This window comes from Zonotrichia leucophrys, chromosome 3 (genome assembly GCF_028769735.1).
Source record: "Zonotrichia leucophrys gambelii isolate GWCS_2022_RI chromosome 3, RI_Zleu_2.0, whole genome shotgun sequence".
NCBI lineage: Eukaryota > Metazoa > Chordata > Aves > Passeriformes > Passerellidae > Zonotrichia > Zonotrichia leucophrys.
The window spans coordinates 10,646,494-10,662,453 of NC_088172.1; the positions used below are offsets into that span (position 1 = coordinate 10,646,494).

The following is a 15,960-nucleotide window of genomic DNA, read 5'->3' on the forward strand; positions in this document are numbered from 1 at the left end:
AATATTTCAGTGTAAACTGATTTTCATCTGTGTTTTTATATAACCATTAAGGGAATAGCTATAAAAATGTACAGTTATATTTTTATTGATTCCAGGGCTTACCAGGAGATCCTGGGGTACCAGGAAACCCAGGAATTAAAGGAGACAAGGTATGTTTTAAGTGTTTTTCATTAAGCTTGATATGTTAAAGCATTTTAAATTTTCACTTCGAGAGAAACCTTCCATTCTTCTGTAGTGCATCTGTGTGGCTGCTGTGTGATTTTAAAATGTACCAGCAGCAACCTCCTGTGTCTTGGAGAAGAAACATCTCTGCACTTGGAGATGGTTCAGGCCAGTTTGGCAACCCAGTCGCTCTTTAGATGAATAATTCAAGTAATATTTCAAAGAGATTGGACTGTGCCCTTAGATCTGGGCTGTGCAGAAATGTCACTTCAGGTCCTGACTACAGAACAACCTTTTCAGGGTAGTGTCCTACCCAGACTAATGTGTAAAATCACACTTCACAGTCAGACATATTCATCTTGGCAGAGCTCTAGGGCAGCTACACTGGCTCAGATGTAAGCTAAGGCTGGATCTCCTTAGGATATTGTATTTTGCTGTGTAGAAATCCCTTAGTTAGAATTCATCTCCATCAGCAAGGACTAAAAATTATGTGTGTGTATATACTAAATGTAAAGAAGGAGAAAAAATGAGGATATACAGGTGTGCTCTGAGCTATGGGGTGTGGTGTGGTATTTATACATTGTGGGGTACCAGGGAAACCAATAAACTCCAGTCTGAAGTGAGCTGAAAGAAAGGCAAAGAAAATAACTGGAACAAGGACAAGAATATACTCATTTTGCAAAATGGGACATGGTGGTTCAGACAAAATCAGAAAGGGTGTTGCAGGAGCCTGCAAGGGACAAGAGGCCAGCATAACAAAAGGCTCAATTTTACTGCAAAAGCAGCAGAGTTTAGCCATGGGGAGCAAGAGACACTGCTTGTATTGAAATAAGAGCAGAGGTGTAAAGAGGAATACACTCAAGACCCCAGGTTTAGCACTAGTGGTTGATAGCTGGGGAGAGACAGCTGTTGTTTCAGCTGCTGTTATGAATTAGTTGGCAGAGTTTAATGACAACCTGCATATTAGGAGCCTGGGGAACAAGAAATGTAGATCAGATGCATTGCAAGCATGGAAAACCAAGAGAATGCTGATTATTGTTGATGGTTATATGACCCATGTCTCTAATTCTGTAACTTTTTGAAGGAAAATATGAGGACATTTTTTCTTCTCTATATCATTTCAAAGTACTGGCACTTTCTTTGATAAACTTGATAATATTTAGAGCTTTTTCATAGGGGAAAATCCTCACATTTCAATTAGTGATTCAAATTTATATTGTAGGGTGACCCTGGTGGGATTATGGGACCACCTGGACATCCAGGTCCAAAAGGTGATATGGGGCCTCCTGGACCAAGTCTGCCTGGAACACCAGTAAGTCCATAATCTGAAAAGTCTCTCCTGACTTTATTTTCTGCAGGGGAAACTGGGAAAGAATTCTCACTGTGCAATGAAAGAAATCACAGATTGGTTTGTGTTAGAAAATACTTTAAAGTTCATCTAGTTCCAACCGCCTTCCATGGGCAGGGCACATCTCTCCCTAGAGCAGGTTGTCCAAAGCCCCATCCAACCTGGCCTTGAAAACTTCCAGGGATGAGGCATCCACAACTTCTCTCAGCAACCTGTTCCAGTGCCTCCACCCTCATAGTAAAGAATTTCTTCCTAGTAACTAGTCTAAACTTAGTCACTTCCAGTTAAAATCCACAAAGCAAGTATTTTTTAATTGTAATTTCAAAATCAAAATATGTTTTACAGTGGTATTATAAGTGCACTAAAATATAGAAATAGTGTAAGTCTATTAGTCTATTAGTGTGGTCTAGAGATGGTGTAAGTATCACATATGATCCTAGTGACACTGGCACTAACAAGCAAGATATGTAAACTTATCACATATCTTGTGACAAGTCTATTTCTAAGGACTTGCTAATTTTGACCATTAAATTTATCTAGGCTCTTGGATTTCAAAACATAATTTGGGTTTTTTTTGTCTTGGTTTTTTCCTGTTTTGTTTTGTTTTGGGTTTCTTTTAGGGTCCCACTGGTGTTCCTGGAAACCCAGGTCCAAGGGGTCCAAAGGTATGCCAAATACATTATTTCTGTTTCTAAAAATATTTTAAAATTTTATTTTATTGTAAAAGATAATATGATAGTTTGCATTTTCAGAGCTGTTGTGATGGAAAGCCTTGTATCTTTCACAGGGAGAAAGAGGACTACCTGGTGTACAGGGAGCACCTGGGGAGATGGGGCCCCCTGGAATAGGCATTCAGGGATCACCAGTAAGTAAACCAGCACCCAGAATTTGGGCATCTTGCTGTTCATCACTGAGCAACTGCAATGGGCAAACAGAGCACATTGAAAAGCCAGGAAGTCCCTTCTGGCCTGACTCCCAGCTCCCAGTTTGCTTCAAGGGTTCCTGTGCAGCTTAAGTTCAAACATGCAGCAAGTTGACACAAACATCTGAGGCATTCATAGTAAATCATTTGTACAGCAATAACTGTTTCAGTTATTCTGCTTGTTTCCCGGGTTTCTTTCTTTTTAATGCCTTTAAATAAAGCCACCTGCAGTGCCTTCAGAGTTTGCAGTAAAAAGAATTGCTGATGTTGATGGTGTACCTGGTAGGAGGTACATGTTATTGCAGGATTTTTACTCCAGTGAAACAATCTCTGCCTCTCCACTGAGGCCATCTCTCTTCAGTCAACCAATGTGTATCACCTGATACAATTCAGTTTATGGACAGTGCTCTGGTATAAAGGGAAAATATTTTTGAAAGGTGACTGGGCATTCACCTTGAATGTCTTAATCTGAAATAATAATACTTTAAGATAATATTTTCAGTTACAATATTTTCTAATCTGAATTTTTAAAATTACCCATTTATATGTAAATTATCTGTTTCTATTCAACTGCTCATTAGCTTTTTTAATGAATCTTCTTGCTAAATACCAAGTTTCACCACAGATCATTAATTTTTGGAAATGCTTGCCCTAAAAAATGGGCATTTGCAAGGTCTTGAGGTCTCTAACTTTGGCAAAATTACATGTGGATTTAAAACCAAACCTTAAAGTAAGCCTTTCTCAAAGTGAACACTGCACAAACATCCCACATTCAGCATTTTTAGGTGAAGTTCATCTCCCTTATCCCAGAAAGTGTAACTACTGATTATTTGGAGTTTTCTTACAGGGTCCTATAGGTCCAACTGGATCAGCAGGTGTGCAGGTAGGGTATTCATTTTCTCTTTGATACAAAAACATTACTTTAGTTTAAGAATTTTGCAGGAAAGTTATTCTCATACCCTAAATGACCTTTCATGTACTTAGGGCCCTAGGGGACCTCCAGGATTACCAGGAGCTCCAGGTTCCCCTGGTATTAATGTAAGTGGCAGTTTTATATATATACAAGAAAAAGTAATGTGTGCCTCATCAAGGATTTAGGCCTTCAAGTTTTCCATTTGTTTCTAGGGCACTCCAGGAAGAGATGGAAAGCCAGGACTACCAGGCCCTCCAGGTGATCCTGTACGTATACAGGGAAAGCTTTTGCATTTGCTTTGGTGCAAATGTATTAAATTTATATGAGGCGAGATAGCATAGCATGCCTAGAAGAACCAGTGATATGAAGATAAAGTAGAAATACTTACTTGGGAAAGACAGAAAGCAGCCATGTTATGTATTTGGCCTCAATAAAACTGAGACTGTAATGATATTTCTTTAAGCTTAGAATTAATTACCATGTAGTTAATGCTTATCAAGAATCATGGAGCTGAGTGTCACTTAGCAGATTATTCTCAAACTTGGAAAGAGAGATCTCCCCCATCCTCAGTTCTTGTCAGTGATTTCATTTCATTTGGGTAAGTAGATAAAACTCTGAATTTGGAGTGGGAAAGATTGCTTGCTTTTTGAAGATGTAATCAAAATTCAGAGGCTGTCTGAAGTCAACGAGATTTAACTCAAGAGAGATGAGGATAAAGTGCTTAATAATGAAACCCAAAATCCATAAGTAGAGTAAGTCTGGAATGCACAGCACATTGTAAACTAAATGTAAGTAAAATGTTTGATGCTGCTATTAAACAGACAGGTCTAAATGGTAAAACTCACAAACAGGATAATTATTGCCTTTTGCTCTCTTGAAATACTCTTCTCTTTGGAAAAAACCTTTTTTTTCCAGGAAGATGTAGCAAGCAGGAGTGAATCTGGAGAATTAAGACCATTTTAACACTCCCAAAATCCCAGCATAATTCATACACTTATTCAGAGAACAACAAACAGATTTGTGGCTCTGGAGAGTGTGTTTGCAGCCAGGCTGGACGTGCCTTACACCCAGAGCAGGGGAACTGTGTGGCACAAATGCACTTGGCTTGGTCTCGTACGTGTGTGCCCTTTGAGCTGGGGTGAGGACCCTTCCACACTCAGGGTTTGGGGTCTGTGCCAGACATTGACAGAGCAGCTAAAATAAGAACATTGCAAAAGGGGAGAGGCTGGGGAAATTACCCTTCTAGTCCAGTAGGAAGACCAACAGGTGATATGGTAATAGCCTGCCTAGCTGAAAAAGGTCCTAAGGAGAGGAGTGAAAAGTCAGGCCATGTAGGTTTTTGCTTTCAAGTCTTGTCAAATGGTTTTTAAGAGCAGCTGATCCTGTCTATGTACAGTTTACCTCTGTGCAGAGGATGGACTCACACCTTACGTAACTATGTCCTCAGCTTGTGCTAGGTGGTGTTGTCTCACCCTAAAAAACAACTTGGCATGCTTTCAAAGGTGCTTATGCCACCCTATAGGCAGTGTGCTGATTATATTTCTGGTTAATTATATTCAGCAGTGCATCTCTTGAGCTGATCTTTGACACTCATTGCTTTTAACTGGCAGTCTTTGGAATATGCTGAAGAAAGTGCTTATATTTTATTTTTATTCTTTAAGATTGAAAGAATTGAAACATGCTAAACAAACAAAAAAAAGTTAGCTTGTTTTGAATGTGTCTAATTTTATAGTATGCCTAGGATAGATATGATTTTAGATTTGGGAATTGTCAGAAAAAAGAGAATTAGTAATTGGAGAGTCTGTGAATGAAGCTGATGACAACCATGGCAATGAGTTTTTAACAGGGAGTCTTTAAAGATAAATTTAATGGCAGGTCTTGGAAATCTGGGATCTGTTTCAGTACAGTATAGATCCACTGACTGGTCTTTAAGTGGCTCAGCTTTAGTATTGGTAGCAATTTAGCAGTGGCACCAAGGAGTAACACACTAATTGTTAATGCTTAAATGCAGGGAAAATATTACATATGTTGCTTTTGTTGCTGTAGCTGGATTATTTCCAGTATCTGAGCTAATTTATTGAAGTTAGCTTTGGCATCTCCAGAATTTGTACTACAGATGACAGTAGAGTCAAAGCCTAGGAGAAAGGAGGAGGAAAGCAATTGAAGATAATCAGGTGAGAGTACAAGACATTCCAGTAACATTGAGCTGTTGCTGATGTGCTACAAAAACAATATTAGTGTATATTCAGGAGTCAGGCTGTTGTCATGGTTTGAGACATTTCATTGCATTTACAGTTAAGAATTACAATCAGTAAGTTGGGTAGACTGTGATATTTACTATATCTGAAAACCTGTTTTTTCTTTTGACTTTTCATTAAAAAGTAGATTAAACCAACATATATATATATATATAAAATCAGCTCTATGTGTAATGATACAAAGTTTAGAAGCAATGAAAACACATCAGAATCAATAGTGCTTTGTAAAACATTAACTGCAGATGCCTTTTTAATTTCAGGTTGCACTTCCACTTGTGGGAGACATGGGTGCTATACTGAAGGTAAATTTTTCAGAGATTAAATGTCTTTTTTTGCTATAAGCATGCTTTTTAAACAAACATGAACTTGAGAGCTTCTGTAGGTTCGGTTCTGACTTACAGGGCTAGCCTAAAATAGCATTGTGATATTTTTTAAAATTTTTTGTTTTCTTTTAAAAAAAACTCCAGAAAGGAATTTCATAGAAATTTAGCAAAATAGTGTTAGAACAGCAAGGGAGATTGTAGCCAGCAAGGGCCTATTCAGCATATCCAGCCCACAGTATGAATTGCTACAAATATACCTTGTTCTTCACTTTAGTTTGTAGTATTAATTTCAGTAATACACAAATGGGGAAAATAGTCTAGAATTTCTAAGATATTATTTTGAAAATAATGAAATTTGGAGTGTTCTGCAATATTTCGAAATGAAAACTGTGCTCAGGAGAATTTCAATATGAAAAGCTCACATCATTTCTTCTTTCCTTTATTAATACATCTACTTAGGGTTTATTGACTTTCTTGTTTCCAAATCTGATTTATTTTAAGTCTTTCCTTTTGATTGTAATTGTGCTGCCTTTCTGCTGTACATGCTTTTCTTGTCAGAGCTCTCTCTCTTGCTGCTTCTTTAAGCTTCATTCTTCATTTCTCAGGGTTTTGGGCTAGCATTTCTGTATGACTGCAATTTAGCTGGCAAACACTTCTCTCAGCAATGCAGGGGTCATTTACTTTTAAATAACTACAGATTTGAAGCTGGAGAGAGTAACAAGTAGCCTTCATCTCTGACTAATCCTTGAAAGGAAGATGCTCAAAGCTAAACACAGGTGTGTCTGGGGCAATCCAAAGTAGAGCTAAAAATGTGTTTGCATGGTTTGAGTAGAGTGTGAGAGATGGGGAGGAAAACAAGGAATTCTCCCTGAGCAAGTAAATGGTTTAGAAGAGAGCAAGGAGTGAAGAGAAGCTTTGGGTTAAAAACAGAGGCTTGGTCAGAAGGACAGGAAGGAAGCAGTGTGCGTGGATCAGTCTGCATGGATCAGATCTATGTCATAAAAACATTTATTTGTCACTTCATCTTCTGTCTGCTCCACAGGGTGATCCTGGCACAAGAGGTCCTCCAGGCATTCCTGGCAGAGAAGGACCAAAAGTAAGTTTTGAAAGTGTACTTTTCATTGCTTTGGTTCTTGCTAAAAGCAAAAAGACAGATTCTTACCTTGGTGAGACTCGACTTTTTTGTCTCATCTGTATCCCTGCAGCATTGGGCAGCCTAAAATTTCAAATGATTTTTATGTTTCAGGCCTCTTCATGTGTCAGTTTGCCTTTGTCTAGGTTGAGTGAGTAAAATAGCCTGAGCTGAGTCCCAGGCCCAGACAGCTTTTCTGTGTCATGCCTCCATTAAAGCTGGCTCAGATCTGAGTGCCCAGCAGTGCTTTGCTATCTCTGGACTCATTTTGGGTGAGAATCCTGCAGTGAAGACGCAAACTTCCCCTGTCTCCCTCGTGTGCAGCACAGCTGGGCTGCCCTGTGCCCTTGCCCCTGTTCCCCTGGGAGCAGCACAGCCATTTCCCTGGCCTTGAAGGGTCACTGGCATCAATCAAAATCCTGCTTCTCTGGAATCAGATAAAAAGCCACATGGTTTGAGATACAGATAGTTCCTATCATCGAGACTAATTCCATGGAAGTGAACTTTCTCCATTTCAGCAAGCACTCAAGCTCTTTGGTGTTAATGTCTCCATCTTAAGGTCTTTTGAGTATTTTACTCCTAGGAACAAACCACTCATTTCCTTTCACCTTGTGGGGAGGTTTATTTGGAAGTTTTCGGATGGTTTTTATCCTTTGCTTTATGTTTTAGGCACTATGGCTTTAAGGGCATCACGCTAGCATTTATTGAGTGTATATAAAATGCCCTACAGAGCATGAAATTCATAGTTCTCTAATAGAAAATATTTGTTGGAATGTTATGTTTTCATAGGGAAGCAAAGGTGAACGTGGATTTCCTGGGCTTGTGGGGGAAAAGGGCGATGAGGTAAAATTACTTCATTTCTACACTCTTATCTGAACCTGAATAAAGACCTAGACTGAAAATGAAATGCACAGAATGTTATTTAGTTCTTTACAACAGCTGAGTTAGTAATGTAGTGCTATAAATAGCCCTTGATCCTGATTTTTCAATAAGATTGAATATTATTATTCAGTTAAATAACATTGATTTGATTTTTATTCATTTGTATATTTTAAAGCCTCACATACATTTGCATGCTAATCTTTAAGGATATAAGATACAGCAATAAATAGGCTAATGCCAAATATTTTCAGAAAATACTTAATGTCTATAACATACTTGCTTTCATTTTGGTAGTTCCCCTTTAGAATTCACTTTTGAAAACTTCCCATTAAGCAAATAATCTGATGTGAACAGTAATAGCAGCAACTATTATTAAGTGGAAACTGAAAAATATTTTAATAGGCTGAATTTAAAGTATTTACAATATTTTTCATCTTATATTACATTCTTAGAGTTATTTTTATGTCTTTATGGAGAAGGAAAAAAGCCAAATGACTTGTGGTGCCAAATCCAAAATAGCTGCTATAGCTTTCATTTTCAATTGAAATATTTGCAGTTAACATTTCAAGAACACTATCAGTGCAAAAGAAAAAAAAAAAAAAGAAAGAAAAGTCACCACAGCAGAAGATATTAGGGAAATTAATCTGGATAAATAAATGAATTTCTTAGTGGCCTTAGCCTACTGAGGAGTTAAAATAAGTAGCCCATTAAAAAATATGTGGTGAGCACTTTGAAACTCCAAACTACTTAACTGGGATTAAACATGTTTATTTTAATTTAGGAGTGCTGGTTACAAGACACAGCACCTGGAAAATACAAAAGGAATTTAGAGTGTATTGATTGAGGGGTTTGTAATTCTTTATAAGCATTTCACATTTCTTCAGCACTAAGGCCATGATGTCTTAAGAATTTTTAAAGAGTAGTAGAATAAGAGAATATTTTCCCAAAAAAATGTGTTTATCAGTATTCTTGTCTTACAAAAGTACACAGTTGTATGTGGAAGAAAAAGATGCAGCTCCTGCTACTGTTATGCCCAAGAATTTTGCATGTTGTCAGCCTAAAATATCATGCTTATTTTTTTCTTTAGTTTTATATAGTTTTATGTAATATATAGAGCTCATTACATATATATTTTACATATATATTACATATATATTTGGTTTTAGATGATGATATATAGACCTCACACCTCACGTGCCCCCTGAGGTGGAATTCAGAACATATTCCCTAAAAGGATAGGGCAGCCAAAAGCAAATTTCATTCATAATTTTACTTAAAAAATAAATGGAAGGGTAACACATACTTTGTGTGCCATATGGGATACCTTTAGCAGTTAGCCCTAGGAGGAATGAGGCATTAGCAAAACAATTTTGACAATTCAAATACTATTAAACAGATGAGACATAAATAAGATATTGCAGGAAATTAAGAAGTTATAAGGTAACCGCAACTTTATGTCCAGCAGATTTTTTTAAAGGAGTGTAGAGCAAATTCATTGTATATTTTTCATTAATGCTGTGTTAACAAGTTCATTATTCATATGTTTCTTCACCTTTTAAGAGCTGGTGAGCTCTGATATTTTCCATGTTTTGCAGCAACTTTTGGATATGACCTGAGGGTGAAAGTGAAACTTCTTTTCAGAAACATGTATGAAAACATTTTAAAAGTAACTTCTTTTTACAAATTTCAATATTTTTATTTTGATCATATTTTGGAATGGGAAGAAATGGGAAGAAAGAGAGAGAGGCCTACCTGAAGCCCTTTGAAATATGCTCATTAACTTCCATATGCTTTCCAATCACCCTTTAATCTTTGGTGAACTTGTTATCTTCATTTTCAAAGCGCTTCTTTTTATCAGGGGAGGTTTTTTTAATATCAGTAGTAAGAATTACAGAAGATGTTCCTTTGGTTTCATATTAATTTTTCATGTAAATGTACCATCAGAGTAAAGGAGTTCAAAAGGAGCAGAGAGCACATTAGCAGTTACCTTGCCACTCTGAAAAGCTGCAGAAGTGGATCAATGTTCTCTGTGTGTAGAAGCAAGAAAGAAAAATCAATATCTCTCCATCTCTACATTTTTGCTGACTTATTTCTCTCCCAATTTCTTCCCTCAGTCTCCCCCTCAGAGCACCAATTTCAGGGTTCCTGACCACTGTGGCTTTCTAGGCTGCCTCCTTAGCCATTCCTTCTTAAACATTGCATTTCAAATGAGAAATGCGCTTTTTCTGAGGGGATTTGTCTTGTCAGAGGATGGACAGATGAAATCAATCACTGCTTGGAAGAATCCATTTCTCTTTGTGGATTACAGGGAGAACCAAGAGTGTTAGCTCTCATTAGTACATCACTTTCACGTGTCTAAAATTGCACCTGAGCCTGGTGTGGCAGAGGAAAGACACTCAGTGACACAGACTTGTCTCAAATCCCACCTGCACCCACTGCAGTGAGTTGCACAGCTGGTACGTTTAGTAAGTGGATACTAGAGTCCATTGATTTTCAGACAATCAAATAGAATACAAGCAGGAAAGGAGATCATTAAATACTATGTAAAATGTCATGTTCAATTACCAAAAAGCCAAACCAAAAATGAGGCAGAAAGTACCATTTCATTTAGATTGCATCAGGTAATAGTGACAAGCCTGCTTAAATGTCTTCTCACCAGAAAAAAAAAAGCCTTTTAATAAAAGAAAATAGAATATTAATCTCTAAGGAAAAGCTTGACATCTGTTCTTATCTGCACAACTAAGGACAAAGCTATTTACAAAATATAGGCTGAAAATGTGAAAGTTTGAAGGACAAGTGGTGTTTATCACTCAAGAAAGAAGTTGCCTCTAACCTGATTCAATGATAACCTGGTTCTCTTCCCCACCTGGTGGGGTGGTTATTTTTTAGACATTACTAAAAATAATGCCTACATTTTAGAAGAAAATGCACTGTAATGCAGGTATGGTACTGCTGGACATGCTGAATATAAGTGGAGAGGAACTAGACATGTGCTCTTTTAATCTCCAGGGTCTCCAAGGTGCTCCTGGACTGCCGGGTGTGTCAGGACCCAGTGGCCCATCCGTAAGTGTGTGGTATCACCTGTGATCTCATTTATTTCTGTAGGGCTTGCTATAACTGCCTAAATCTAGTCCTTTCTTTTCTCTTTTAGGAGATTAATAATAAAATCTTACCCATTCTGAAGCTAGTGAAGTAAACTACACTGCTGTTGATGTTACTGAAAATACCATAATTGTCTGGACTCAAAGTTTATGGAACTTAAATAGATTTGAAGTTTTGACATTACTAGAGAATGTAACTGTGTAGTTACATGATTTATGATGTGCAAACTTGCAGTTAAATGTGTATTTTTACCCAAGTTAGGGTCATGTTAGTAATAAAACCTAAAAATAATTCCAGCTAGTCATTCTGAAAAAAAACTTATTGCCAAAGCAAAGTAATTACTTGATTTCACAATTCAAAACCAAAGAATGAGAAAAAACTGACAATATTTAAAGACACTGAAATATATCATTAAAATTGTTGGAATTACTGGGAGAGGTCCTCTTTGAAATGTTTCCAAATATTCTTTTCTACATATGGGAATGACATTAGTTAGTATGGTCGTTATTCATTCCTAGGTTTCATGACAATACTAATACTTCTTTCAAAAATTGTAGCACGTTTAAGAAGTTTAATGTGGAATACATAAATTGGCATTTAGCAGTAAAATGTGATTCTCAGCTGGATCAAGATGTGCCACCACATTTAATTTGCCAAGGTAAAAATAAAACAGTGAAGACGTGTTTTACCCTTCAAAGGACTTATCAGGACACAGCTGTTGCATCAAAGAGAAAAGAAATATTTAAACTTGAAGGAGAAGAATAATTAGGTTTAAACTACCTCCAAAAAGCATGTTTCAAAAAATTAGTGACACTGCAAAAATATTGTGTGTCATTGTTTCCTAACTTATACAAACAATTCTCTGTTGTGCAGGGAGTCCCAGGAAGACCTGGACATCCTGGTCCAGCTGGAGCAAAAGGAGAAAAGGTATTCGTTCTTTTTAACCTTGGTACGGGTCTGTGAAGGTTTTGCAATCCCATTACACTGTGTTTTGGGAGTCTTTTAAACAAGTATAAGAATGTAACAAAAATGTTTCAAATTTCAAATTTTTATTCGTGTTTCACTACAACTTTCCTTAAGCAGTGCTGTGCATATGGGCTTATACTTTAAAGTATGGTCCTTGTGTATTTTATTTGCAGAGAATTTTCTTTAGGCATAACACAACATATAAGGTTTAGGAAAGTGAAAATATATTTCTGACATAGAATATGACTAGTGACTTCTTGCTGTACTTCTTATTCTTTTATGAATATTATATTCAAAAGCAGTTGTACAAGAACTGAAAGTTATTGGGTGTTACTTATTCTGAAAAATTATGTGAGCTGACTTTATACTTATATTACACTCTTTTATATATACATATAATATGTATATATATGTGTGTATATATGTGTGTGTATATATATATATACATACACACATATATATAAAGAACTGCTTTTTTCAAAATTTTTTATGTTCTTTTATCAGAAACTTGATATTATGAGGTCAAATACAATTTCATGATTACTTCAAATCAGAGCAATACTGCAGAGCCAAACTTCACTGCAAAATCTTTTCTGGGTCAAGTTCTACTTTTTGTGTTGGAATACAGCTTTTCTTTCAGTAGTACTCTGGGCTTTTCCAGGCATAGCACTGCCACATCCACATGTGGGATTCTAATTCCCTACAAAACTTTGGTATGACTAAGAAAGAAAACGGTTTTGTAAAGCTCTGAAATTATTTCAGTATAAAATTTGACTGAGAGTTGTCTCCTTGCAGATCACAGTAACAGAAATTTACCCCACTTCTTTCCTTTTTATCTAACTGAATGCTAAACACAATTCTTTGATAGCTCCTTGTTCACAACTCACACACAGGTGGGAATGAGAAGCCCCTGCTCTACAGCTCGTGTGTCATCATTCTAAAAGTGGAAAATGTCACATGGCTGAAAAGTAATGAAGTAAACTGAAATAAAGCCCCAGTAAATTTCTCCTCTGTCCTTCATCTGGGACACACTGGAGAATTGATCACATAATGTGCTTTCTGAAATAATAGGATTTTAATTCCCCATGAAGTTCTTCAAACCACTCTTAGGACGCTGACAATTTCTAACAATTAACAGGGCCATTTGTAAATTATCCTAGTATAAATATTCAGTAAGAATTATATTTTTCTGCTGAGCTAATTATTGGCATTGAGCACTTAGCTTGATTTTTGCAACTTCAGTAATTTTAAATTTGTGACTTAAGTGTATCACTGACATACATTAAATAAGATCCAACAAAGCCAGTGAAAAATTCTGACAGACTTGTTCCAAGTTGTACAGTATATTTATCTGAATTGTGGTGATGATATTTTGAAAAGTTTGTTTGGGAAATTTTATGTTGAAAACTTTGCAACTCTACTATCCACAGACCCCATGATTCTGCTGGGTAAAAATCTCAGCAGCTATGCCCTGTATAATATAAGCAATTCAGTACACAATAGCAGAACAGGCTAGAGATACAGGTAACAATGGATGAATATTTTACAGTAAAAACCAAAAAAATATTCATTATATCTCTTAGTAAGGAAGATTATTAAAAAAAAATCTTAATTTATATTCAATATGTTTCTACTTAAACTGAATTTCTGAAACTGTAGCTCTTCTTTATTTACATATGAATGATCAGCCAAGGACTGGCTTTTGCAAAATAATAAACAAAGCATAAAATTCCTGTTAACTTTTATCTGCCAGTTGTTTAGAGATTCATATTAACAACTCTTTTTTTTTCCTTCTTCTCCTTCCTGGTACACATGAAATGATTCCCAACCCAGGTTACCAATGTTATTTTGCCATAAGGAAGTTACTACACATAGAGCAGCAAGTAACTAACAAAATAAAAACTAGTAAAAAGTAATGATTCATGCCTTCCCTAAAGCTAAAACAGGAACACTGCAGGAGAATTTATTCTTGATATTACCTGCTCTTATTGACTGTATCTCTTGTTTATTGTCATTGTGGTCATCATGGCTTGAGTGTGGAATAGATGTGGCCAGTTACAGTAAATGAGTTACATCAATCTCTTGCTGTACTAGGGTAGTGAAGGTTCTCCTGGGAAACCTGGACCACCTGGGCCTCCGGTGAGACATTTTGTTTTATATCTTGAATTTATATTAGGAACAATATGTGGGTAAAATGTAATGCAATATAAAGAACTGAGTGTTGGTCTAATAAAAATTAATATTGCAGGAAGGTAACAGTGTCTTTTTTCGAAAGGTTTCCGACTCCATTTTTCTTCCTCACAGTTCATCACTGAGTAAGTTCAGATCACTAAAGCCCTCTAAGAAACCTGTTGAAATTACTCAACCAATCCAATATTATTAGAGTAAAATTGACAGCTTGGATCCCTGATATCAGAGAGACCAGGCAACATAGGGAAAGTCTGTGGAGCTCACTGGACTCTAAATTGAGTGGAATAGTACCTAACACAAAATTTATTCTGGAGAATTATAATAATAAATATCAAAATATGATGCACACCGATTTACAGGTTTCTTGGTTTATAATTTTAAAAAAAGCCCCAAGCTGTGTTGGTGTGTATCTTATGTTCTTCTGGAATGTGGAATCTTTGGCAGATTGAGAACAAAAAGGAGACCACAGCTTTGCTGAACTACAGGACTTGAACAGGGCAATAGTTCTGCCTTTATAATTCATAAGTGACACTTACTTGGTTTTTATGCTTTAAAGGGTATGCCTTACAATGAAAGAAATGGAATGAGCAGCTTATATAAACTGCAGGTATTTCTCTTTAATGTTAATTGCTTTTTTTTCAATCCCCACCCAATTTTAGCCCAACTCAACTTTTAAATTTGCTGTTACAGGGAGGAGTGAGTGTCGCGAGTTATCCGGGTCCACCAGGACCTCCAGTAAGTGCTACCAGAAATCTCATTTCTAGCAGCTAAGGACATAGAAACAGAGGAGAGTTAGTTGCATGGAATTGCATTTTATTTGTGAAAGATTTCAATAATAAGGATTGGTATGTAGCATACATACTGTGATTTTCTGTTTGCCAAGCATTTTAGCCCATTTTGGAGAGTGGTTTATTTTGAATAAATCATTTCATCCTAGAAAGTAAAGGCTGCAAAAATGGTACATAATTTGGTATTGGAGCTTTTAGTGAAAGTTTTCTCATACTAAAAATGTGTAATTTTGTACTTATAGTTCTTGGAGGCATAGTTCTGTAGTGAAATTTGGTGCCAGAAATGAGAAGCTCAGGAATTCTGATCTGAGTTTTGTCACTGATTCACTACATGTTGCTACAGTGCAGGAAAATGTGTAAAACTAAGAATTAGATTGTGGAAGTAATACAGGGCTGGTGTCTTTCACACTGCAGATGCAGTAGCTTGCAGCTGGACAGTGTTGCTTTGGTTCCATGGATCTAAAGATGCTGTGCACTTATTTACATTCTCCTCCTTTTTAGCACCATAGGCAAGTTTTTGTTTAGAGATGATTGTCTCTTTGGTAACCACAGTTATGGGCTGGCACCAAGCAATAGAGCTGTCTTTGTCTGTATGCTGGAACAGCAAAACAAACCCAAAATATTACTAAGATTTTGTACTAAATTAATCAGCTGGGACTGGAATGAATAATGATTCTAAAGGCACTGCATTAGCAAACTATACTCTAATGCAGTCATTTAAAAAAAATGTTATCATGTAACTGCTCTTCTTTAAATGTAGCTTGGTTTTTTGGGTTTTTTGCAGGGTCCAAAAGGGGATCCTGGAACAGCGGTATGTATGTATGTATTTTTTGGTTTTGATAGAGAATTCCCCAAATAGTTTGACACATGGTACTTCTGAAGGACAATAAGAAACCCAGTCCAAAACCTCTCAGCAGTGACAGCCAAACATGGAGTTGTGAGACAGTTTTCTAAAACAGTTTAATAATTTGTTT

The 15,960-nt window shown here is 36.5% G+C and overlaps 1 protein-coding gene across 5 annotated transcripts in view; it reads left to right on the forward strand.

The window, feature by feature from the left end:
- Positions 1-15,960, forward strand: part of COL19A1 (collagen type XIX alpha 1 chain) — a 172,947-nt gene that overhangs the window by 137,601 nt on the left and 19,386 nt on the right. For 4 of the 5 annotated variants that reach the window (XM_064707334.1, XM_064707336.1, XM_064707338.1 and 1 more), the window contains 16 exons: positions 96-149; positions 1,385-1,474; positions 2,131-2,175; positions 2,298-2,375; positions 3,280-3,315; positions 3,417-3,470; positions 3,558-3,611; positions 5,864-5,905; positions 6,969-7,022; positions 7,848-7,901; positions 10,950-11,003; positions 11,916-11,969; positions 14,103-14,147; positions 14,755-14,805; positions 14,889-14,933; positions 15,771-15,797. In XM_064707334.1, the coding sequence (XP_064563404.1) occupies positions 96-149; positions 1,385-1,474; positions 2,131-2,175; positions 2,298-2,375; positions 3,280-3,315; positions 3,417-3,470; positions 3,558-3,611; positions 5,864-5,905; positions 6,969-7,022; positions 7,848-7,901; positions 10,950-11,003; positions 11,916-11,969; positions 14,103-14,147; positions 14,755-14,805; positions 14,889-14,933; positions 15,771-15,797 (837 nt within the window). The remainder of the gene's footprint in view (positions 1-95; positions 150-1,384; positions 1,475-2,130; positions 2,176-2,297; positions 2,376-3,279; positions 3,316-3,416; positions 3,471-3,557; positions 3,612-5,863; positions 5,906-6,968; positions 7,023-7,847; positions 7,902-10,949; positions 11,004-11,915; positions 11,970-14,102; positions 14,148-14,754; positions 14,806-14,888; positions 14,934-15,770; positions 15,798-15,960) is intronic. The other variant, XM_064707337.1, reaches the window with a different exon arrangement.